The sequence below is a fragment of the Mirounga leonina genome, unplaced genomic scaffold (assembly GCF_011800145.1).
Source record: "Mirounga leonina isolate KUSES-001 unplaced genomic scaffold, KU_Mleo_1.0 Mir_165, whole genome shotgun sequence".
Classification (NCBI taxonomy): domain Eukaryota; kingdom Metazoa; phylum Chordata; class Mammalia; order Carnivora; family Phocidae; genus Mirounga; species Mirounga leonina.
In genome coordinates, this window is record NW_023270415.1 from 81,392,671 (window position 1) to 81,416,168 (window position 23,498).

At 58.1% G+C, this 23,498-nt stretch overlaps 1 protein-coding gene across 1 annotated transcript; it reads left to right on the forward strand.

The window, feature by feature from the left end:
- Positions 1-18,887: 18,887 nt before the first annotated feature.
- On the forward strand, positions 18,888-21,076 carry GPIHBP1 (glycosylphosphatidylinositol anchored high density lipoprotein binding protein 1). Its single transcript, XM_035012055.1, has 4 exons — positions 18,888-18,992; positions 19,508-19,627; positions 20,462-20,578; positions 20,721-21,076. Exons 1-4 carry the CDS (start codon positions 18,941-18,943, stop codon positions 20,948-20,950), a joined length of 519 nt encoding a protein of 172 aa, XP_034867946.1. The 5' UTR covers positions 18,888-18,940; the 3' UTR covers positions 20,951-21,076.
- Positions 21,077-23,498: the final 2,422 nt, after the last annotated feature.

Below are 23,498 nucleotides of genomic sequence, written 5' to 3' on the forward strand. Positions count from 1 at the left end.
GGGGGGGGGGGGGGGGGGGGGGGGGGGGGGGGGGGGGGGGGGGGGTCTGCTGGAGAGTCTCTCTCTTAAAAAAAAAAGAACTGATGAAAGAAGCATTTACAGGGAAGCACCATGTGTGCTAAATAGAATCAATAAGCAGGAAATTCGCACCTAGTACAGCGTCGTGAAGGTCGTGAAGCTGCAGACCACTGAAGGCAAAAGAAGATGCTTCGGTAGCCGACAAGAAAGGGACCTGCCTGAGCTCCAAAGGAACAGCAGCTAGGCTGGCAGCTTCGGCAGCAGCAGGGGCGCCAAGACAGGGAATAGCACCCAGGAAGTGTGCTCAGACGAAAGGAACTGTTAGCTAAGAACTTTACACACTGTTTTCCAAAAATCAGTGGAAAATAAATGTTTCAGATAATTCAAAGTTTAGACAAATAAATGTCTTCAGATGACATGTTGGAGACGTTGAGAGAGCTTACCTCTAGCAGGCACTTTTAAAGAATGTACTTCAGGAGGGAAGGGCTAGACGTGAGAAGGAACCGTGTGAAGGGGCGCCTGGGTGGCTCAGTCGGTTAAGCGACTGCCTTCGGCTCAGGTCATGATCCTGGAGTCCCGGGATCGAGTCCCGCATCGGGCTCCCTGCTCGGCGGGGAGCCTGCTTCTGCCTCTGACCCTCCCCCCTCTCATGTGCTCTCTCTCTCTCATTCTCTCTGTCTCAAATAAATAAATAAAATCTTTAAAAAAAAAGGAACCGTGTGAAGAGACTGGCTGACGAGAGGGAAATCGCTGTTCGCTTTGTCGTCTAAGACGGTAGGGGCGTGCGATAGGTGAAGTTTGAGCTGCAGCATGTGGAACAAGAGGAGGTGACTGAGTCAGAGGGTCCCCAGACCTTTGCACCGTTTGACAGGCAGCGCTGCTCACCACGAACGTTAGACTGTGTTCGGACATTAAGGATGCAGGGACGGTTTCGAGGTAACCAGCACCTCGTGGGAACCCTACCTGTGCACAGGCTGGGAATGGAAAAGTCGGTGTGTCTGGCACTCAGTGATTGGGGGGCAGGGGTGGAGGGAGGTGAAATCAGAAAAGAGGGCAAATGTCAGACCCTTCGTGGCTTTGAAGTCATATTACAGATCATGGACTGTGTCCCAAGCACTTTAGTGTACTAGTTGGGAAGTCTTTGAATTACAAGTCAAAATACCCATCCATGAGGGTGATGGTTAATTCTGTGTGTCAACCTGGTTGGTTCACAGCACCCAGATGTTTAGTCATTGTTCTGGGTGTTCCTGTAACATTTATATCAGTAGACTTTGAGTGAAACAGATTTCGCTCCATGGTGTGGGTGGGCCTCATCCAATCAGTTGAAGGCCTGGATAGAACAAAAAACTGACTTGCTCTGAGCAAGAGGGAGTTCTGCCCGCAGCCAGCCTTTGAACTTGAAGGAGCACTGGCTCTTTCTGACCCTCCTGCCAGACTCCGGAAATCCCATGAGCCAATTCCTTAACATAAGTCTTTCTGTACAAATATACACATCCCATTGGTTCTGCTTCTCAGGAGAACCCTGACCGTCACAGGGAGTGACTTACACCTGGTGAGTCAGGGCTGGTGGGGCTCAAGGCTCACCGGAGGCTCTGCCCCTTTCCCCTGAGCCTCCCAGCCTTCGCATCAATATCAAAGGAAGACACACAGGGAAAGGGAGGGGGGATACTTCAAGCTCGGTGGCCAGCACTGTCTGCAGAACAGGGGTGGAAGGGCTGAGGCAGGGCACACACATCATCAGCTGACCGTTCAGATGATCCCCATGGCTGCTGAGTCGAGCGTGGCCTGGAATTTCTAGAACAGAACAAGGGCGTCCGTGAGGAGGATGGGGCTCAGCCGCAGGGGCAGCGGTAGACGTGGTTCACACGATTTGGTGCTGTGTGTCCAGGATGCTTACCGTCAGGGCTCTGGCTCGGGAAGCAGATGGGTCCAGGGCAGGACGGCGAGCACATTGGACGTGAGAGGTGTTAAAGCATTTTCCTTCGTTGGACATGCCTGGACAGCACCAACAAGAGATCTAAGGTCCCTGAGGGGCTCAGAGGAGGGTCTGGGGTGGAGACATAAATGTGGTCCTGGTTGGCACAAAGGAACAGATGGACTCGCCAGGTGAGAAGGTGGAGAGAGCACGAGGCCCCAGGCAGCTAAGCTACAAACCAAGGCCTGGCGTAGGCGCTTGCCATTCCACAGGCGGATAAGGGCCCAACGGCACGTCACTGTTGCCCGCCCCCCAGCAACCCCGAGTCCAGGAGCTGTCTGTTCATCTGTCCTCCTCTTAAGGCCACTGGGCCCACTTTGGCTCAGGTGCCAACAAAAGGGTTCACACAAAGGGCCCTTCCCCTCTCTGGCCCCACTGTTCTGCAGACCCACCCCTCCCTAGGCTACACCTAGGCACTGCCTCTGGGAACCCCTCTTGGCCCCGCACCTGGCACAGAGCCTCTCCGTGACCCCCCCTGCGGTGCCAGGACTCTGTGGCCCATGTGCCCGCATCTGCCTTTGCCCAGACCAAATCTCAGCATGCAGGGTCTCCTTAAAGACACCCGACCTTTCTGGATGCTCAGGTCTGCTCCAAAGAGCCCCTTCCCACCCCAGTGTGAGAAGCTCCCCGGGGCAGCCGCACTGAGGGAACCCCTGCAAGAAACCCTCGGGCCTGGGAACCACGCTTGCCTGGGGCCAGGAGGGGAAAGGCAGTGGCAGGGAGGGCAGGTGCACTCAAGGTCCCTCCCCCCAGCCCCCAGCTGCCTACACTCGTGCACACTCACCCACACTCGTGCACACTCACCCACACACATTGCGTTCACACCGATGCATTTCCTCTGCACACTTGCACACACACACACGCTCACTCACACACTCACTGAGACCCCGGGCCCAGTGGGTCAGCCCTGTCGCTCCCAACACTGCACAGGGCTCTGTTCTGTGCCCTCATGGGCATTCGCGTGTCCGGGGCAGAGTGGCACAGTAGTGACATCCGGGCTCTGGGCACAGACAGCGTGAGTCACCCCCAGGGCGCGTGGCTCTGGGCATGCTGTGGGACCTCCCGAGCCTCAGTCCTCGTCTGTAGAATGGGGCAGGGCTAGTTACCTTGCAAGAGCATCGTGGGGATCCCACACGATGCCGCCAGTGAAGTGCTCGCTGAGCATCTGGCCCAGGCACCTGGGAGGGTGCCATCACGACAGAGTCATCCGTTCCGCCCGCCGAGCCAGAGGGACAGCTGGGTCCTGCCCCGTGAAGCAGGCAGCAGGGATGACTGCGCAAACAGAAAGGTGGCTATGGAGTGATGTGAGTGGCTCTGAGAGCAATCTGGGGGCGGGGACAAGGCTTCTTTGAAGGGGACATTGAGCCAAGGCCTGGAGGATGAGGCTGCCAGAAGCTCCAAGTCCCAGAGATGGGAGAGAGCAGGAGTGTTTGGGAGAGGAGCCAAGTGATGTAAGGGGAGGGAGGAGGAGGGAAGAGCAGGAAGAGGGAGGAGGAGGGGGAGGAGAGGGAGGAAGGGAGGGGGAGGAGAGAGGGGGGAAAGGGACGGGGAGGGGAGGGGAGGAGAGAGGGGAAGGGGGAGAGGATAGAGGGGGAGGGGAGGAAGAGGAAGAGGAGGGGAAGACGGAAGGGGGGAGAGGGAAGGAGGGGGAGAGAAGAAGGAGGAGGGTGTAGGAACGCTGTGTGCAGAAAAGGGTTGGAATTTGTTCTAAAAGCCCTGGGGCCCAGGGAAGTTTCGAGGCTGGTTGTGCCCAGACCCCGTCATCCTCCTCAGAACTGACACACCCATTTCAGATTCACACTGCCTTCTCCGTGGGACTGGTGGTGCGGGATGGACAGATGTTCCTGGGTGTAGGCCAGCCTCTGTCCCTTCTGGTCAACTGCATGCCGGAGGCATGGGGTGGTTGTAGGGTGCACTTGGTGGGGGTCCCTGCCGACCACAGTCAGTCCACTCCAGGAATAGGAATCTCGGCCAAATCTCTGCCCAGAGACGAAGAAGGTCCCTGCCAGGCCTAGGGCGAGGCAGCCAAGCCCCAACATCTGGAATTGGTGTCGTGGTGGGCGGGCTGTCAGAGCCCCCCGAGCCGTGCACCCCCTGCTAATCTGGTCTTCGTGGAGCGCTCTCCTTGGGCATGGGCTGGACTTAGCCATCTACTTCTAGTGAAGAGAGGGGGGCAGAGGGACAGAGGGACAGGATGTCACTCTGAGACAAGGTTATAAAAAGACAGTGGCTTCTGAGCAGTCTCCCTCCCACTACCAGATTGCTCATCCCCTCATCCCGGGGAAGCCAGCTGCCCTGAGGGGGGAGTGAGGCCTGTGGACGACCACACGAGGGAGCTTGGATGCCTACTGTCCCACCCAGGCCCCCATGAAACAGACCACAGCCCTGGACCACAGCCGACAGCAACCTCCTGAGGGGCCCCAGCGAGGCCACGCCTGGAATTCTGGCCCACGGACACCGGGAGAGCATAAACTGTGTTGTTTTAAGCACCTAAATTTTGGGGTAATTTGTTTTGCAGTAAAAGAGAACACAGGTGGATCAGGCCTGACTTGGGCATGATGTGAGGGAACAGATGTCAGGTGTCGGAAGAGTAATGTCCTAGGAGTCTGGCGCCAACCCCTGGGGTGTGTGGTTCTGGGTCTGCTGGTCCGAGAGCAAAGACTGCGCTCTCCAGGGCTGGGTGGGCTTGGTTGCCAGGGAGATGGTGATTCCTAACCCAGTTTCCAAGCCACTCTGCCTCCTCCCAAAGCATGTGGGTCAGTTTCACCCTATCAGGATTTTTGCAAACAAAGAATAACAATCAGTCATGATTAGCAGAAGAAAGGGCTTTCTTTAAAGCAGTGAGAGCAGAACTGAGTCGATGTGTGACCTGGGCCCTTGCAGTTTGGACAGCTCCTGCACCGAGCTGGTGACCGCCGGCCTTGCTCTCCGTCCTCCCAGCCTGCCCTGGTCCAGATGCCCAGATCCTGGTGAGGAAGCGCGGGGATCCCGCTCTGCTGGGGGGGGGGGGGCACTCTGCAGCCAGAACGGCTATATGGCAGCCCAAATCCCATGTGCTCAGGGCCCAGGATGACTGGCGGGTGGGCTTTCCCCACTGCAGTGGCGGAGCTCAGGTGGTCAGAACCAGGGACAGCGTCAAAAGCCATTGCACTTGGCCGCTGAGCATCCTGAGCCCCTAAGCCCACAGAAACCGAGAGGACAGGCCAAGGTTGGGGTCTTGCCTGAGATCCGCTCCCAGAGCTTCCTGCCTTGTTTTTTGGCCAACACTGTCAGAACCCCTCCAAGCCGTCCAAGACTGTGGGTGTGGCTGCAGGCCAGGGCTACAAAGGAGTTTTTCCCCAAAGACTGCCCTTTCTCCTAGAGAGGGCCAGCCTCTCAGCCAACGGTGGACACTGTCACTCATATGTCAAACATTTCCTGAAGGGCTGCCAAACTCAGAGAGGGAGAAAGTTTCTGACCCCCAGGGACACCCCCCCCCCAGAATAGTGGAGGCAGGGTGTGTGCTGGGCCGAATGGTGGCCCCCAACAAGATGTCCAAGTCCTGACCCCCAGAATGTGACCTTATTTGGAGATAAAGTTAAGGATCTGGAGATGAGGTCATCCTGGATTTAGGATGGGCCCTCCACCCCCCATCTGGCGTCCTTAGCCAGAAAAGAGGTTTGAGGCACAAAAGCAAGGGGAAAGGTCACGTGGCAGCAGAGGCCTACCCTGGGGGAGGGGGGTGGCCACAGGCCACCGCCCTCCTGCAGCCACCAGACGCGGAAGGAGCCAGCAGGAGCTGGAAGGACCCACCAAGTTTGTGATTTGCTGCAGGAAACAAACACAGGGTGTCATCGGCGCTGGGAGGGGGGAAGTTGCTCCCCAGCCCTGGCCAGCTGCCCGTGTGCGAGAAGCCGGAAGGGCCTCCCGGGCTCTGAGGACCCAGGGACGCGTCCTGGGCCCGGGGAAGGCAGCAGAGGGCGGCTGGGCTCCCACTCACCGTCAGGCTCAGACCGGTCGGCGGAGAGGGGGAGCCTAGGGAGGAGGGGTGGGGCCTAGGGAGGAGGGGCGGGGCCTAGGGAGGAGGGGCAGGCAGCGGAGCCTCCGCGTTGGAGAAGAGCAGGGGTCCACCCTCGGAGCAGACGGGAAGGGGAAGGGACTCCCGCCAGGCCCAGCAGGACCTGGACAGGATGGAGGGCCCCTGCGTGCGGCTACAGCTCATCCTCACGCAGGACACACCCCGAGGACAAGACCCCGCCAAATCAGCTCTGCAGGGGCTAACACCACCTGCAGTCTTCTGCAAAACCAGCGCCCACCTCAGCCTCCAAGGGAGAGCGTGGGGCGGCTCTCAGACCCCCTCCGCCCCATTGCGGGGCTCAGGCTGCCCCCACCCTGCCCCAGCTTTACCCCCCTGACTTTCCCACTGGGTCCACCAGGCCTGACCTTTTCCTGCCCCTCCCCCCCCACGCGGAGCCAGCGGTATTCTGGAAGTTCTCTGTCCATCTGTCGTCCTCCTCAGGCCCCACCTGGTCTGGGCCCAACCACCTCTCACCTGGATCCCCACCAGAGCCTCACCTGGGCTCCTTGCACCCACTCCCACCTACTCCGACCCATTCTCCAGAGGAGGCCAGAGAGGCTTCGGCAAACATCCCTGTTTAAACATTTCAGGGCCTCCCAATAGTTCTCAAAATAAAGTCCAGAGTCCCCTGTGGGGCCCACAGGGCTGCAGGTCTGACCCCAGCCCCTCCCACCTCTTCTCCCACTGCCTTAGCTCCAATCATTGTCCTTCTATCAGCTCCTTGGACTTGCCAGACTCCTCCTGCCTCAGGACATTTGCACCTGCTACTCACTGAGGCTGGAACCATTTTACTCCTTCTCCTGCACCTGGCCAACTCCTATGCAGCTCTGAGGTCCCATCTTAAATGTCACTTCCCCCGGGAAGCCCTCCCACACTGTTCCTCAGGCTGCGTGCTCTCACAGCACTTACAGGGGTTTGTTTTCTGTAGAACCAACCACCATACCACCGTGTTAAACAATTGCTTGCAGACTTGCTGGCTTGGTAGTAGTCTCCATTAGATCTCACCCTCCTGAGTGGGTCTGCCTTGTTCACACTGTGCTCCCCACACCCAGCTGTCAGTGCTCAGACTCTCTCATCACTGAGTGAGGTGTGTGTGCTTATGTAAGGGACTGGGACACAGCAGCCAATGCTCATGAAGTGTGGGTGGGAGACATCCTGGGGTCCATAACTGTGGGGGTTTGAAACGTCTAAACCAGTAGGCCTTTGTTATTTAGACTGACTCCTCCCCAGCCTTTGATGGCTCTGTCACACCCAGCCCAGCCTTCTCCATCTTTCACTCACTCCACCTGAGGGTATCTTCTTGACCAAGCTCAAAAGCCACCTCCTCCAGGAAGCCCTCCCCGGTAGATCCCCACCAACTACTCCCACCTCATGAGGAGCCCTTATCACAGTATTCCTTCTTTTCCTATCTCCACCTACTCCCCATTTCTCTGTCCCTAGTTCCCAGCTCAAGGTCCCACACAGCAGGTTCCGGAGAACATTTGTATGTGTATCTGCCCCCATGCTCCCATACCACACCTGAGCTTCTGGACAGCAAGGCCTCCCGCTCCTCATCCAACCCCCTCCCTAGGTAGTCCATGGTCCAGTGCTCCCTGAGTGCAGTCTTTGCTGGGGCCAGACCTCAGGGTTCAGGGCCTTCTAGGAGATGCCTATGCTTCCTGCACTCAGGTCCCAGGCCCCAAAAAGGAAACATGTGGATGGTTGCATCAACTCTGGGATCAGGCTCCAGCCCAACAGCCTGGCCTGGACCAAGGCCCAGCCCACCCCCTCTGGGGTCCCCACCCCAGTCTCACCCTGGGATCCAACTGATGCCAGGGAGGCTGAGCCCCTCAGCTCGTCCTTGTGGGCAAACACCCCAAGTCACAGTGTGTCCATCCCACAGGACACTCCTGGGCATCCTGTGCACCCGTCTCCCCGTTAGGCAGTCTGTTCTTACATGTGCATTCAGGAGACAGAGTCCACGGCCAGCCCAGGGGACCCCGGGCCCCTTGCCCAGTGGCCAACATGACCAAGTATCAGACTCAGGAAAACGCATTGAATCCTGGGATGAGCCACAAATAAAGTGATATACCAACCTGTCAAACACTAGCACCCCAAATAGATGAAGACCCCACCCAAAGCACACCCTGACCAGGACTGATGCCCTAACAAAACAAAAATAGAAACAAAACCAGAATGCTTTCCTGTGAGTGCTCTGACTCTGACATCAGCTGTCAGTAAAGCCTCTTGCGAGCTAAGAAAGTGTTTCCCCCCCAGTAACAGAGGTGAGCACGCTGGCTGGGAGCTGGGGTCCCCCAAGCACTGCATCCTTTACCCCTTACACCAGGACTCTGGGGGCCAGTCTCCCTTACAAACAACTGCAGGTAAAAATACAGGTCCATCTAAGAGCACTGTGGGTGGGGCTCCAGACCCCGCAGCAAGCAGACCCCGCAGTGAGGCAGACCCCGCAGTGAGGCAAGTCAAATGAACGTTTGGTTTCCCGGCGGCGATCAAAGCCATGTTTACACCACGCTCTAGTAAATCATGTTGTAAACAGATGACGGTCATCCACCAGGCTTTCCTGTCCGGCTGACGGAGCTGAGGCAGAGTAGATTAAGCATGATTCCCAAGGGCCCTAGGACTTCCAGAACGGCCACTGAGCGCTGGCTTCATCTGACAGGCACCAGCTGCGTGAGCCCCTATCAAGGGAGTCAGCCTGTCCTTTGCAGCTTTAAAGCCAGGCACTGACGTCTCCTCTCCAGCCGTGAAAGTCCTAGATGGCGTCTCCTTCCAGTAGAAGGCCGTTTCACTCACACTGAACGTCTGTTGCTTAGTGCAGCCACCTTCGTGAACGATCTGAGCTCGATCTTCTGGAGAACTCGCGGCAGCTCCTACGTCAGCACTTGCATGGTATGGAGACGTCCTGCCTTCAACCTCACGAACCGCTCTTGGCTTACAGCTGGTCTCCTGAAGCTTCCTCACCTCTCCCAGCCTTCACGGAATTGAAGAGAGTGCGGGCCTTGCTCTGGGTGAGGCTTCGGTTCAAGAGAATGCTGTGGCTGGTGTGATCTTCTGTCCAGACCAGTGAAATGTTCCCCATGTCGGCAACAAGGCTGTTTTGCTTTCTTACCATTCGTGTGTTCCCTGGACAAGCATGTATGATTTCCTTCCAGAACTTCTCCCTTGTGTTCACAGAGTGGCTGTGGCGTGCCAGAGGCCTGGCTTTCTGCCCATCTGGGCTTTCGATATGCCTTCTCACTACGCTTGATCATTTCTAGCTTTTGATTTAAAGTGAGACATGTGGGGGCGCCTGGGTGGCTCAGTTGGTTAAGCGACTGCCTTCGGCTCAGGTCATGATCCTGGAGTCCCGGGATCAAGTCCCGCATCGGGCTCCCTGCTCAGCAGGGAGTCTGCTTCTCCCTCTGACCCTCCTCCCTCTCATGCTCTCTGTCTCTCATTCTCTCTCTCTCAAATAAATAAATAAAATCTTTTAAAAATAAATAAATAAAATAAAATAAAATAAAGTGAGACGTGTGACTTTTCCTTTCACCTGAGCACCGAGGGGTCATTGCAGGGTTATTAACTGGCCTAATTTCAATATTGTTGTGTCTTGGGGAATAGGGCTGCCCAAGGAGAGGGAGAGAGAGATGGGGGAACGGCCAGCTGCTGGAGCGGCCAGCACACAGACGTTTATCAAGTTCACCATCTTCTCTGAGCGTGGTTTGTAGCGCCCTAAAACAGTTACAATAGTAACATCACAGATCACAGATAGCCATAGCAAATTAATAATAATTAAAACGTTTGAAATATTGCAAGAATTACCAAAACATGACACAGAAGCATGAAGTGAGCAAATGCTGTTGGAGGAACAGTGTGGATAGACTTGCTTGTGGGGTTGCCACAAACTCTCCTTTGTAAAAAACACAGTATCTGCGAAGCCCAATAAAACAAGTTGTGCCAGTGGGTATTTCTCATTACAGATCACCATATCACAGTGTTCTACTAGTGTGAATGCTTTGAAGTGTTCATAATGAAACGGCTACATGTGGAGAGGGGCCGGACCCTGTCCCCATGCGTCTCCTTGAATGCATGAGGATAATAAAAAAAAAAGTTACCCAAACTTCTGTCACTACTTGAATTTGTCTTCTTTATTTTATTTTATTTATTTATTTGAGAGAGAGGGGCAGAGGGAGAAGCAGGCTCCCCCCTGAGCAGGGAGCCCGATGCAGGACTCGATCCCGGGACCCCGGGGTCATGACCTGAGCCGAAGGCAGACACTTCACCGACTGAGCCACCCAGGCGCCCCTGAATTTGTCTTCTTTTAAGCTGGTGCAGAATCTCAGAGTCCCAGACACCAGGAAGGGGAATGCTGGGACCAGTCATGGGGAAACAGGAATTTGGGGCACAGAAGGGCTTGAGCCCAGGCCCCTGCTCTGCTGTCAAACAGTGTTGATTATGCGGTCTTGACCTAGGGTTGAGTCCTGGCTGAAGGCCAGTCAGCTGCCTTTCGTGGGCAGCCGATGGTGTCTCTTATCTGGCTCCCATACTCCGGACCCTGGAACACCCACCCTACCTGCCCCAGGGTTGGGTACCAGACAACTAGAGACAGCCCCTGTGCCTAGAGATGCCAAAAGTATTCAAACGAGCCAATCTGCAGGGAGCCTGTACAACCCAGCTGCCCAGCCCCACTGGCCATCCGCTGGCCGCTCCTGCAGACCCCAGGCGGGGACAGCTCCCGTGGTCCCACCACAAGTCACAGAGTCTGACTTCCATCTTTCCCAGGGTCATCCTGATGTGTCCCACCATCAGAAGAACCTTTACATTTTATAAAACTGATGCAGAAGAACCAGTGTCCAGGTCCCAGCTGTGCAGCTTACCAGCTGTGTGATCTTGAGCAATTCCCTTCTCCCCTTGGTTTTCCCGTGTGAAGATGGGGGTCCCCGGTGCACAGGGTCAGCACCTGCACTAACGAAGCAGGTGCAGGTAGAAATCTTGGTAAAACGCCTGGCTTCATCGACGCTTCCGTGACTTCTCCCTACACCCCCAGCGCCTGGCATGGAACTGCACCCCAACCTCACCCCAGAGGTCTGGAGGCTGGATCGTTCTGACTGGACACTGACAATGGGCACCACACCACCCCCTTCCCTAACGGCTGACTTCTGTCTCAGGGTGAAGTCGTTTGCAGTGGCCTAATGCTCCCACCGACAAACAAAAGAGCCGGTAAGTCACAGAAACTGTCCTGTTTACACTCTGGAGAGCTGGCAAAGCAACAGAGACAAGAGGGACTAAAATTCCAGAGATGGGCAACCGGCAGACCTGCCCTCGAACAACTCACCGCCGGTCTTCGGAGCGCGCGGCGCCTTGGGATTGCTGACAGCCTGAGAATTTGACTGTGGTCAAGGCAGAGGCCACCCTGGGGGGCCAGAGAAACGAGCAAGCAGAACTGGAGAGTTGAGAGAACTCTAATGTACGGTTGGTCTCATATAGATTTTGGAATCCGCTGATCAATTTCCACACACAAAAAGTTAAAAGCACAGTGAGCACTACCAAGCCCACTGGAATGGCTACAACCTAAAAGACTGACAATACCAAGTGTTGGTGAGGTTGTGGGGCAACTGCAAGACTCCGACAACCAGGCGGAGACAGTGTGTAAGAACGCTCCTACAACACCAGCAGAAAATGTTTGGCAGTACCTCCCAAAGCTGATCACACGTAAGTCCCACGCCTGCGGTCCTCCCCGTGGACATGAGGGCTTGTCTGCGCCAAAGCCGGCGGACAGGACGTGCAGAGCAGCCTTCCTCAAAGAAACCCAGGCTGGAAACGATCCAAACGCTACCCCATTGGATGAGGCACCCGCTCTGGAATCCCCACCCCGTGTAACACTACACGGCAGCAGAAATCCCTCGGGCGCCTGGGTGGCTCAGTCGTTAAGCGTCTGCCTTCCGCTCCGTTCATGATTCCAGGGTCCTGGAATCGAGTCCCACATCGGGCCCCCTGCTCCTCGGGAAGCCTGCTTCTCCCTCTCCCACTCCCCCTGCTTGTGTTCCTGCTCTCGCTATCTCTCTGTTAAATAAATAAATAAAATCTTTAAAAAAAAAGAAATACCAACCCTCGCGGCCGGGGGCCGTTCTCACAAGCCCTGTGGCTGGATAGAAGTAGTCAGACACAAAGCAGCTGACACTGCATGATGCCATTTACACGAAGACTAACAACAGACAAAACCAGTGTGTCGGAGTAGGAGTCAGAATAGTGGTGACCTTCAGGGGATGGATACTGACCGAGAGGAACCCAAGGGAGCCTTCTGGGTTTCTAGAATGCTCTGCGTCTTGATTGATATGAGCTTTTACTCTCTCTATATATATGTTTTCATCAATCTGTACACTTAAGTGTACAATTTGCCTACTTAGCTATATGTAAATTCTATCGCCATCTTTTTCATGAAACAAAAAGACATGTGCAAGAATGTTCACAGCCACATGCTGAAAACTACCCACAGCCCGTCAGCTGTGCAATGGATAAAACAACTGTGGGGTGTGTTCCCACAACACAATACTGCATGGCACTCGGGCGCCTGGGTGGCTCAGATGGTTAAGTGTCTGCCTTTGGCTCAGGTCATGATCCCAGGGTCCTGGGATCAAGTCCCGCATCGGGCTCCCTGCTCCGCGGGGAGCCTGCTTCTCCCTCTGACCCTCTCCCCTCTCATGCTGTTTCTCTCTCGCTCGCTCTCTAAAAAAATAAATAAAATCTTAAAAAAAAAAAAATACTGCATGGCACTGAAGGAGACCAAGGACGTCGAACCCCCACAGTACAGACGGACCTCATAGGCTCCCCCTAACAGGAGTCAGAGTCCAGACAGGAGAGTAGGAAAGTCCGACTCAAATTACATAAACAGGTTTCAGTTAAACCTTACTTTTTTCTTTTTTGTCTTTAAAGATTTTATTTACTTATTTGAGAGAGAGAGACACAGCGAGAGAGGGAACACAAGCAGGGGGAGTGGGAGAGGGAGAAGCAGGCTCCCCGCGGAGTAGGGAGCCCGATGCGGGACTCGATCCCAGGACGCTGCGGGATTCAATCCCAGGACGCTGAGATCATGACCTGAGCCGAAGGCAGACGCGTAACGACTGAGCCACCCAGGCGCCCCTAAACCTTACTTTTTAAGGTTAACAGCTTATAACCTTCTCGCCTCACCCTCCTTCCTACAAAAACTTTCCATCTTGCACAACTTCTCCGAGCTCCCCTCTCCGTGCTAGACAGGGTTATGCCTGATTCACGAATCGTTTAATAAAGTCAGCTAGAGGGCCACCTGGGTGGCTCAGACGGTTTAGCGTCTGCCTTCGACTCAGGTCATGATCCCAGAGTCCTGGGATCAAGTCCCACATCAGGCTCCCTGCTCCGCGGGGAGCCTGCTTCTCCCTCTGCCTCTGCCTCTCTATCATGAATAAATAAATAAAATCTTTAAAAATAAATTAATTAATTAAATAAATAGATAAATAATAAAGTCAGCTAGATCTTCACATTTACTCCATCGAATTTTGTTTTTTAACACTTAAAAATAAAACCGCCAGTTCTTTTACCAGCAGAAGTGGATTTATTAGGGAACAGCAGAGACAATGTGGGACAAGCAGGTAAGCGCCTCCGGAGAACAAAGAGGGGAGGCTCTTTTATAGAAAGAGCGGTGGGGTGTAAGAAAGAGGGGGTTGTAACCTGAAAGTTCATTGGAGTAAAATGGGAGCTGGAAGTGTAGTGGCTTTTCATTGGCTGAGCTCTGACAGCCCCTCATGGGCTGGGGGAGGAGGAAACTTTCCTTCCTCCTGCAGGGTTAGTTCGGTAGTATCCGCCTGCAAGGTGCATCTCTCCTTGTTGGGCCTGCAGCGGAGGAGGAGTGGTAGGGGCTGAGAGCAACCCCTGCAGGCCTCCAGACGCCATCTCAGTGAGGTCTGCTTTTATTCATGTCCACACCCTGTATCTGAAGCTCTGCCACCATACCCGTCAGGAATCCAAGGGGACCTCTCCAGGACATGGGTCCCCTGCTCTGATAGTTGTGAGACCCACTGCTGCTGCCAGGAGGCCTGGGGCCGGACCCAGCCCATAACCCAGTGAGGGGGCTCATGCTCACCCTGGGGACCCAGGCTGCCCTGAGGCTTCCCTGCTGTCATGCGGGACTTAGGGGAGCCCCCTCCCACAAGTGTGGACCCCTATCTCCAGCTCAGCCATCGATGTGTTTCCGTCCAGGCCCCCAGGGCTTACACACACACCCGCACACATGCACTCCTTCCTTTGCAAGGGGGTGGACAGTCCCCAGGGGGCAAATTTGAATGGAAGATGGTACTTCAGAGACCTGTTCCCTCCCTCTTCATTCAAAAAGTAGCGTGTGCGCATGCTCTGCAAGCCCTGGCTTTATCCAGGTCATCTTTTTCTGATTCGGGACACAAAGAGCTTCTTCATCCCTTTATATGGCTGCAGAGCACCCCTGCAAAATTATTTTCAGTTTGGGGAGGGAGATAGGTTTCTAATGAGATAATAAATGACACGCACCATGTACCCCCCTCCCCATGGATTCTCCCAAGGGGAGCCCCAACGTAACACCGGTGCCCCAGACAACTGGAGGGCCAACCAAGGAACCCCTCAGCAGGGGCACGGGGTGGCAGGAGGTGTCTGGGAGGCAGCGCCCAGGGACCCTCCAGGGCCCCAGGCAGAGGGGGCGCGGCCAGGCGGGCGGGGTGCGTGGCGGGGCCGGAGCCTCAGCCTCCCAGATGCCCTGACCTGCGCGAGCACGTGGAAGCCGGAGCTTAGTGGCAGTTTAATGAGACACACAGGTGTTTACGTGCAGAAGGAGAGGAACCAATTAGACACAGACGCGCCATCTGCTCCAGCAACCCCACTCCTGAGCGCGCCCCCGCAGAAGTGCAGGCAGGGACTTGAACAGACACGCGCAGGTCACGTTCACACCGTGAGTCGCCGCCACACCCCGAAGGCACCGGGCACCAGCCGTCCCAGTGTCCGTGCACCCGCGAGCGGAGAAACAAAATGTAGCGGATCCACAGAATGGAATGTTATTCCGCCTAAAAAAGGAGGGGACATCCGTCACACGCCACAGCATGGCTGTGCCTGAAGGCATTATGTGAGTGAAATAAGCCAGTCACAAGAGGGCACATCTGTGTTTCACTTCCGTGAGGTCCCCAGGATCATCAGGTTCAGAGACAGCAGGTGGAATGGTGGTGCCAGGGGCTGGGCAAGGGGAGCTAGTGTTTCATGGGCAGAGCGTCAGTTTGGAAAGGCGGAAAAGTTCTGGAGGTGGATGGTGGGGAAGGCGTCACAACAGAGGCACCGTGGGGTGGGGGGGGCATATCTGCCAGAACTGAGCCAGATACCAGGGACCCTCGCTCACCCTCCACCGTGGGGCTTCCAGGGAAAGGGAGGATGAGACTCTCCAGGGTTGATGTGGATGGAGACAAGGGTGTCCAAGGACTAGAGAAAATGAAGGCCAGGGGTTCCTGGGGTGCAGAGGTGTGTCAGGGAGTGGGGGGGAGCAGGCTGACCAAATGAACAATGCATGCCTGCATAGTCCCTGAAGGGACTAGCGGATGAGCTTCTGAGACCCTGAGTTTCCTCACAGGTTCCTGGTGTGAGTGGGGGTGCAGGGCAATGTGCCCTCTAAGACCACCCAGAGCCTGCTGCCAGTGGCCAGCCCCCCATGTCTGCTTGTTTCTCAGTGGCCAGCCCCCCCATTTCTGCTTGTTTCTCAGTGCTGGATTCCAGGGAAGAATGGGGCTTGTGCCCCCTGGCAAACCCCAGGAACAGCCTGCCTGGGCAAGAGAGCAGCAGGGAGAGAGAGACCCCAGGAGGGACCCCTCATGGCTCCCTGCCCACCGGGGTGACAGAGTCTGGACTCTGCTCTAAGAAGGAAACCCCTTCTTCTGCTCCCAGAGACCGAGAGGGTCAGCTGCAGAGAGAGTGGGAAAGAGCCTGGAGCAGAGAGATGCACGTGAGGACCAGCATGGCTACAGCCCACATCTGCCCCCCAAAGCCCCATTTCCCCAGGCCTGTGTACTGCAGGTGGGGACAGATGCCCTTCCTGTCCCCACAGATGCTAGACCTTTGCCCCTCAGTCAGAAACATTGTTCACCTTTCCCCAGGTCTGGACCTGATTCAACTTGGTGACCCCAGAGGCCCACATGGGGAGGATGAGGGGCTATAGAATAGGGACTCGAGGGCGCCTGGGTGGCTCAGTTGGTTAAGCGACTGCCTTCGGCTCAGGTCATGATCCTGGAGTCCCGGGATCGAGTCCCGCATCGGGCTCCCTGCTCGGCAGGGAGTCTGCTTCTCCCTCTGACCCTCCTCCCTCTCATGCTCTCTGTCTCTCTCTCTGTCTCAAATAAATAAATAAATAAAATCTTTAAAAGAAAAAAAAAAAGAATAGGGACTCGAGCTCGGGACAGAACAGCACAGTTACCCAGGGAAAGCAGGGCCCTGCCCCACCCCCACCATCTCCTCCTCTGACAGCATGAGAGCAAATATGGATGCCCAGGATGCCCTGTCCACGACTGGCATGAGGTCTGAGCCCAAGGCTGCTCCTGCCAGGAACAGCAAGGCGACCCACTAGATTCACTTGGCTGGAGGGAGGCCAGGTCTGGGGGGTGGGGGAACTCCAGACCAGCCACGGCCACAGGGCCACCCACTGGAACCAGCCTGGCCACACTGGGCAGCACAGGCAAGGCTGGGTCTGCAGGTCAGGAGGGGGGGGCCCCGGGCCTGCCTCTGGATATGGGCATGGCTAAGGGGGAAGGGCTCCGAGCCCAGGGCGCAGGCCATTTAGCATGCAAGCTCTACCATGGGCCTCAGCTGCCCATGGGGCTAGCAGCCCTGAGCCCTGGCCCTGGGGGTGTCTAAGCGAGCCAAGTTCCTGCACTGGGGTCTGCAGGGGCACCCCTGTCCTGGAAGCCTGGGGTCAGGGAAGTGCCACTAATGGGCATTTTTCTGGACCAGAACGTTTGAAAAGGTCTGGGTGGGGAGAAGGGTGGGCGCACACACACACACACCGACCTGAGGGCTGGGGGGGTCCCAGGGACGCAAGTGTCTGCCATCAAGGTGTTGGGGCAGGGGGCCGAGCTCCCCCAGCCTCGACAGGCCTCATGTACACAAGTCAGCCACCAGCCCTGGGCTGGCTGTGCAGCTGCATCTGCAGGGGCAGGACTGGACCCGCTCCTTCCCTGGACGGGGCAGGGGGCAGCACAAGCGCCTGCAGCGGAGGGGAGGGGCAGGCGGCAGGTCTGAAGCTGGGCGGTAGCTCCTGGTCCCTAAGGCAGGGCTCTGACAGCGCCCCGGGGGGCTGCTGAGGGGCAACAATGTTTCAATCATTATTATCCCCAGAGGCTTCTCACAAGCAGCTCTGGCCTGCGGCGGCAGGTGGCGCGGGTGGCAGGGGGCACCCCTGCTCCTTAATAGTTCTGGGATCCCCCCCGGGGCTCTCCTGGGAGCAGCTCTGGGTCTGCTGCAGCGGCTGGGGTGCGGCGGTGGGGGGTGTCCAGAGCCATAAGCACCCAACAGATGGAGCCTGTCTGAAAAGTGACTTTGGCCCTTTATGGGGAAGGGCTGTGGGGAAGGGCTGGGGGCAGCCTCCTCTGGAAACTGAGGGTGGCTCTGGGAGAGGCGAGGGTGCACAGCTCCCTAGGAATTGAGGCAGGACAGCACCTCTTGGTGGCTGGGGCTTCAGAGAAGTGTCCTCGCAGCCAGCCCTGAGGAGACCGAGCCAGGTACCGTCCTAAACGCTGGCAGGCACTGGCTCCTGATGGCCAAGACATCCTGTGAGGATTCTGAGGCCCAGAGGCCCAAGAGGGGGCTGGTCCCAGACGCAGAGGGGGAAAAGGAGCCAGGCCCCGGGCCCAGCTGGTCTCACCCCATAGCCACCTCTCACCTCTGCTACAGGTGGCCCCAGAGAATGTCCCACGCACCTGCTGACAGTCAGGGAAATGACCCCCGGCACGCCAAGGGAGGGGCCCAGGCATTGAGCCACGCGTGCAAATAGCAGGCGGGCTTGCACCCTGGACTCCAGGTCCAACCCAGCCCCCCGCCCCTGCCCCCGCCCACTTTCCCATTGCCCCCAGGAAGGGGGAAGGGGCTCTCAATACCCCTTCAGGTCTGTGGCCTGCAGAAGAGGAGGGGTGTCCCCAGAGAGAGAGCCGGGGGGCTGCCAAGCTGTCTAGAGGGTAGAAGGAGCCAGGAAGGCAGGCCCCAGAGGCTCGGTCACAGGAAGCTTCCCCACTCCTCCACCGGCCTGCTCCCCAGGGCAGGGGTACCCCCAGGTCAGGGAAGATAGGGCAGGGGATGGGTGGTGGCTGGAAGGAGCCCTGAGGAGGTGAGGGGATGTAGGCAGGAATAGCACACTCCAGGCAGAGGGCATGACCAGGACAAGAGCCTGAAGTGGGAGCGAGCTCTGGAAGGCCAGTGAGGCTGACTCAGGGTTGCAGGTGACAGGTGAGTGATGGGCAGCTTAAGGATCCAGGACGACAAGCTCCTGTGGCCAAGTGGCCTGGGCCTGGTTCCCACAGGCTCCAGAGGCGGGCGGGGAGAGACTTGTCCGGCGCTGCCGCAGCCCGGGGCCAGGTTCGCCGGCCGCACTGCTCACGCCACCAAGCCAGGCCAGGGCGGAGCGGCACAGGTGGACAGGAGGCCCCCACAATGACTTCCTGTCCCCCAGGCCCCTGAAGTCAGGGAGGGAAATGGCTGTCCCTGGCCTGATGCCTGGCACTGGGGCCGGTATGAGGCCCATTGTTTAAGGCTGGAGCTGGGTGGGGGGGGAGCCGGGGCCCAGGGGCCTCCAGGAAGCCCCCGGATTGCCCTCTGTCCCACTTCCCACAGATCCAGAGCCTGAGCAAGAACCGGAGCAAGCAGACCCGGCAGACCCCAGCAGGATGAAGGCACCCGTGGCTCTCCTGCTGGCCCTGCTGCTGTGTGGGCAGCCAGGTACCCGGGCAAAGGGGCACCCATGCAGCGAGAGGGGACAGCACGGTCTGGGCCTATGGGGACCCTCGGGACACCCAGCCTGGGGGCAGGACACGGCATGGGGTGCAGGGGGGTCAGGCTGGAGTCTGAGGCCGGAGGGACGTGGACGTGGGCTGTCCTGGGCTCCCGCAGGTTCCCAAACCTACCCCTCCCCAGCTCCAGACCCCACCTCTTTGAAATGCAGGCTTCGGGTTACCTCTTCTGTCCCGGCCTCAGTGTCCTCTTCTGTCAAACAGGCGGGCCATCCTGAGGGTTTACTGGGGCGGTGGCGGGGGGAGGCAGCTGCTGCAAAGGGTGATGGTGCTGGGAAGCAAGCAGGGCCAGCAGCTGGGGCCCCTCTGGGGGACAGAGTGGGGAGGAAGAGAGCGGAGGATTGTCGAAGGACAGATGGAAGGGGTGGGACACAGCACTGGGCCTGGAGCATGTGTGCTCTGTGCCCGGGAACTGGGGGGTTACAGGCATCCCTGTGTGGCCAGGCACCAGGCAGGCGCAGGACGAGGAGGAGGAGGACGACGTGGACTTTGGGCCTGAAGGCTATGACGATGATGATGAGGAGGAGGAGGAGGCCAGTGTGGCTGCAGGTGGCAAGGGCAGAGGTGATCGTCCACCCCCACCCGAGGGCACAGGCACCCATCCCTCTTTTGCAACACTTTGTGTGGGCTCCGCTGAGTGCCAGGCTCGGCGCGGGGCTGGCATGAGGCAGAACAACAGGCAAAGCCTTCCGGGGGGCAGAGGAAGGGAGAGGAAGGGCCCTGACGCTCAGCACCCCCCTCACCTCACCCTGGCTGTGACCTTTGATGGCCATCCAGAATAGGGAGCCTAGAGAAGGAACCACTCCCGGGCAGGGAGGCTGAATAGAAGTTCACTAGGCAGAAAGGGGTGCAGTGGAGTCCCTGCCTGGAGAGACCAGCAAGTGTAGAGGCCCTGGGCATGGAGTCCAGCTCAGCCAGACAGGACGGTTGGGTGCTGGCAGGGCAGGGCAGAGCTGACCAGTCCTGAGGAGGGGTGCAGGGAGGCTTGGGCAGAGGCTTATGGAGGGATCAGCTGGGAACAGAGCACAGGCCCTGTAGGGGGAGGCGCTGGGCTGCAGGGGGAGGCTCTGGGCTGCGGGAGGAGGCTCTGGGCTGCAGGGGGAGGCTCTGGGCCCGCAGGGGGAGGCTCTGGGCTGCAGGGGGAGGCTCTGGGCCTGCCGGGGGAGGAGCTGGCCTGCAGGGGGAGGCTCTGGGCTGCAGGGGGAGGCGCTGGGCTGCAGGGGGGGGCTCTGGGCCTGCAGGAGGAGGCTCTCGGCTGCAAGGAGAGGCGCTGGGCTGCAGGGGGAGGCTCTGGGCTGCAGGGAGAGGCTCTGGGCTGCAGGGGGAGGCGCTGGGCTGCAGGGGGAGGCGCTGGGCTGCAGGGGGAGGCCCTTTGGCCTGAGCCCCCTTGCCTCCCAGGGCTGCTGCAGTGTTATGCCTGTCAGTCCCTGTACATGGGGGAGCCCTGCAAGCAAGTTCAAAACTGCGTCCACGGCCACAGCTTCTGCAAAGCCGTCATCTCCCACAGGAACACGGGTGAGCAGGCCCCGCGGTGGCCAGGGCAGGAGCTGCCCCACCTCCCACGCAGAAAGGTGTGCACCCCAGTGAGGGGCCTCCTCCCTGCCCCAGCCTGTTCAGCGTGACGAAGCCTTTCTCCCCCGCCCCTCCTCCCTCCCAGAGTCGGATCCTCTGACCACCTACTCCACATGGTGTGCAGACACGTGTCAGCCCATCACTAAGACACTGGAAGGGACCCTGATGACCCTGACCTGTTGCCAGTCCACTCTCTGCAACATCCCACCCTGGCAGGACCCCCCAGGCAACGGAGCCGGTAGCCCCCAGGGCAGCCCCACGATGGTGGCTCTCCTGCTCAGCCTCCTTCCCGGCCTTCCGGCCGTGGGGTCCTGAATGCGTGGTCCCACCCCCACCCCACTCACACCCTGGATGGCCAGCACTCTGCCCAGTGCCTCACCCACCTGGCTCCCGCCCCAGCTTTGATGAATAAATTTATAGCATCTTTAACGGTCCGGCCAACACTGCCCCGTCTGCATTTCCTATTTCCTGGCTGGCTGGCATCTTTAGCCTCCTCCTCTCCCCACCGCCTGTGGCAACACACTGGCCCCAGGTCCAGGCCGCGGCTGCTCACAGGGCGGGTCCACACAGCTGGGTAGAGAAAACATGCATCCTATGCCAGGGGGAGTCGGCCACGTTCTCTCCCCTCCCCTCCCCCCCCAGACTGTTGCCTGGGTTCCTGAGAAGAGGAGTGGGCAGTGGGAGGGCTTGGGAAAGGAAACCCAAGGGTGCCCAGGGCCCGCTCTGGTCAGGCCGGCACCACTGGGTGCTGGGGGCTCTCTGCCTTCCTGGCTGGTGACAAGACAGAGCCCTGGGATAGGAGAGAGGAGGCCTGGGTCTGGGCCTCAGGTTCCCCATCAGAGCAGCATGGAACAAGGCTCAGAGGACCCCTCAATCCCCACCAGCCCAGCAGCCCAGAGTCCTACCCTGCCTGTCAAGCAGCTGCAGCAGGTGGGGTAGCCTCCCACTCTCCGCTTCCTTCTTTCCTTAGTAAAGAAAACCTCAAGGCTAGCTGGGGGGCAAATCCCGGGGTAGAGGAGACAGGTCTGTCTTCTTCTCCTTCCTCCTCCTGCCGGCTGCAGTGATGTCTGCGGCTCAGCAGCCACTTTGCACCATGAGGCAGCACACTGGGATGGCAGGGCAGCAAGGAGGAAAGGCAGAGATCATGGTGACCAGGAGCCATTATACCAGCCCCACACTGCCTACCTCGGTACCCCATTCCTTGGGAGGGAAATAAATGGCTGCAGAGTTGAAGTGAGTCATTTCTCTGTCACTGCTTCTTCACACATTGTCACACACACCGGCTCTTGTAAGTACATACACTCTCATGTTACTCCCGCCGGTGCACGAACTCATGGTCACACACGCTCACCCACACAGATAAAAGCAGAGCTCGGGGCTCACCCTGTCTGGGTTAAAATGTTAGTTAAGCCCTTGCCCCAGCTCCACGACCGCATGAACGCCATGCCCCACCAGTTCCGTGACCCAGACGAACCCCTTCACCTCCCCCGAAACCCCTGCCCCAACTGGGTTTCCTTGTCTGCCACGTGGCAGGGTAGGGGGGCCCTCCTGGGAGGACCAGGCTCAGTGAAGACCGACAAGCGCTACGGGGGAAGAGCACCAGGCCTGAGCCAGAGGTTGGGAGAGGCCGGATGAGGGCCAAGATCCAGCTGGACCCCCAGGCCAAGGCCAGTCTGACGTGCCAGGGACGGTCAGGACATTCTAGGCCAGTCCCAAGAAGGAACTGCCGGAAGTCAGGAGGTGGTCCCGCAGGGCTGCTCCCTCTCATCCAGCCCGGGAAGCACCTCTGCACCCACCCGCACAGCGGGCCAGGGAGTGTGTCCAGCTGGATCCCTGCCTCCATGTCTCATGACTGCGGTGACACGTGACCACACAGTGGCTCACAACAGCTCAAACGTATCCCCGTACGGTTCTGAAGCTCAGAAGTCTGAAATGAAGGGCTTTGTTCCTTCCGGAGCCTGTGATGGTGCGTTTTCTGTGTCAGCCTGACTGGGTCGAGAGAGGCCCGAATGATTTCTGGGTGTGTCTGGGAGGGGGTTTCCAAAGACATTAGCATTCGGGTACAAAGATGGCCCCTGCCAATGTGGGGGGCTGCACCCCATCCACTGAGGGCCCAAACGGAACAACAAGGCGGAAAGGGCAAATTCACCCCCTGGAGCTGGACCTCCATCCTCTCCTGCCCTGAGACGCTGGAGCTCCTCGTTCCGAGGCCTTCAGACTCCAGTGAATCCCACCCCCAGCCTTCCTGGGGCTCCAGCTTGCGGACGGCAGGTACAGGACCTCTCGGCCTCCACAGCCACGTGAGCCAATCCCTGTGCTTGCACTCACAGATCCCGCTGTACATCCGCCTGGCTCCGCGTCTCTGGAACTCTGGCCCCTCACCACCATCTGCCTCAAATCTCCCTCCACCTCCCTCTTATCAAGGCCTTTGTGGTGACATGGGGCCACCACCCAAGCAAGGACAATATCTTGTCCCAAGACCTTCAACCCCATCACGTCACCCCTTCACCGCACGAGGCCACACATCTCCAGGCTCCAGGGATCAGGCCTTGGAAGTTAGCCAGTCATTACTGAGCGTCACCCACCGCCCAACGTCAGAGCCCCCAGCCGTTGCACGTCTGGCCGTGTGCCGGGCCTTGGACCCAAGGACGGTGAGCTCGCTGGTCACAGGGGCCACAGCCCAGAAGTCAGGCGTGGCTCTCAGCCCCCGCGTGGCCTCTAGCAACACTCCTGCCATCCAGACACGATTCAGATGCCCTTTGCCTTTGCCACTACTAGATTCAGGCTCCTAGAGAGCTGCGATTTTTAAGATGGAATCTATGATGGGCATGTGGGGGAGGGGAGAAAGACAACCCATCCAGTG

Bases quoted from the DNA above. Each gene is read 5' to 3' on its own strand.
- GPIHBP1 (XM_035012055.1), top strand. From the start codon at position 18,941: ATGAAGGCACCCGTGGCTCTCCTGCTGGCCCTGCTGCTGTGTGGGCAG. The intron at 18,993-19,507 runs GTACCCGGGCAA...CTGTGTGGCCAG, and splicing joins GCTGCTGTGTGGGCAGCCAG to GCACCAGGCAGGCGCAGGAC. The intron at 20,579-20,720 runs GTGAGCAGGCCC...CCTCCCTCCCAG, and splicing joins CATCTCCCACAGGAACACGG to AGTCGGATCCTCTGACCACC.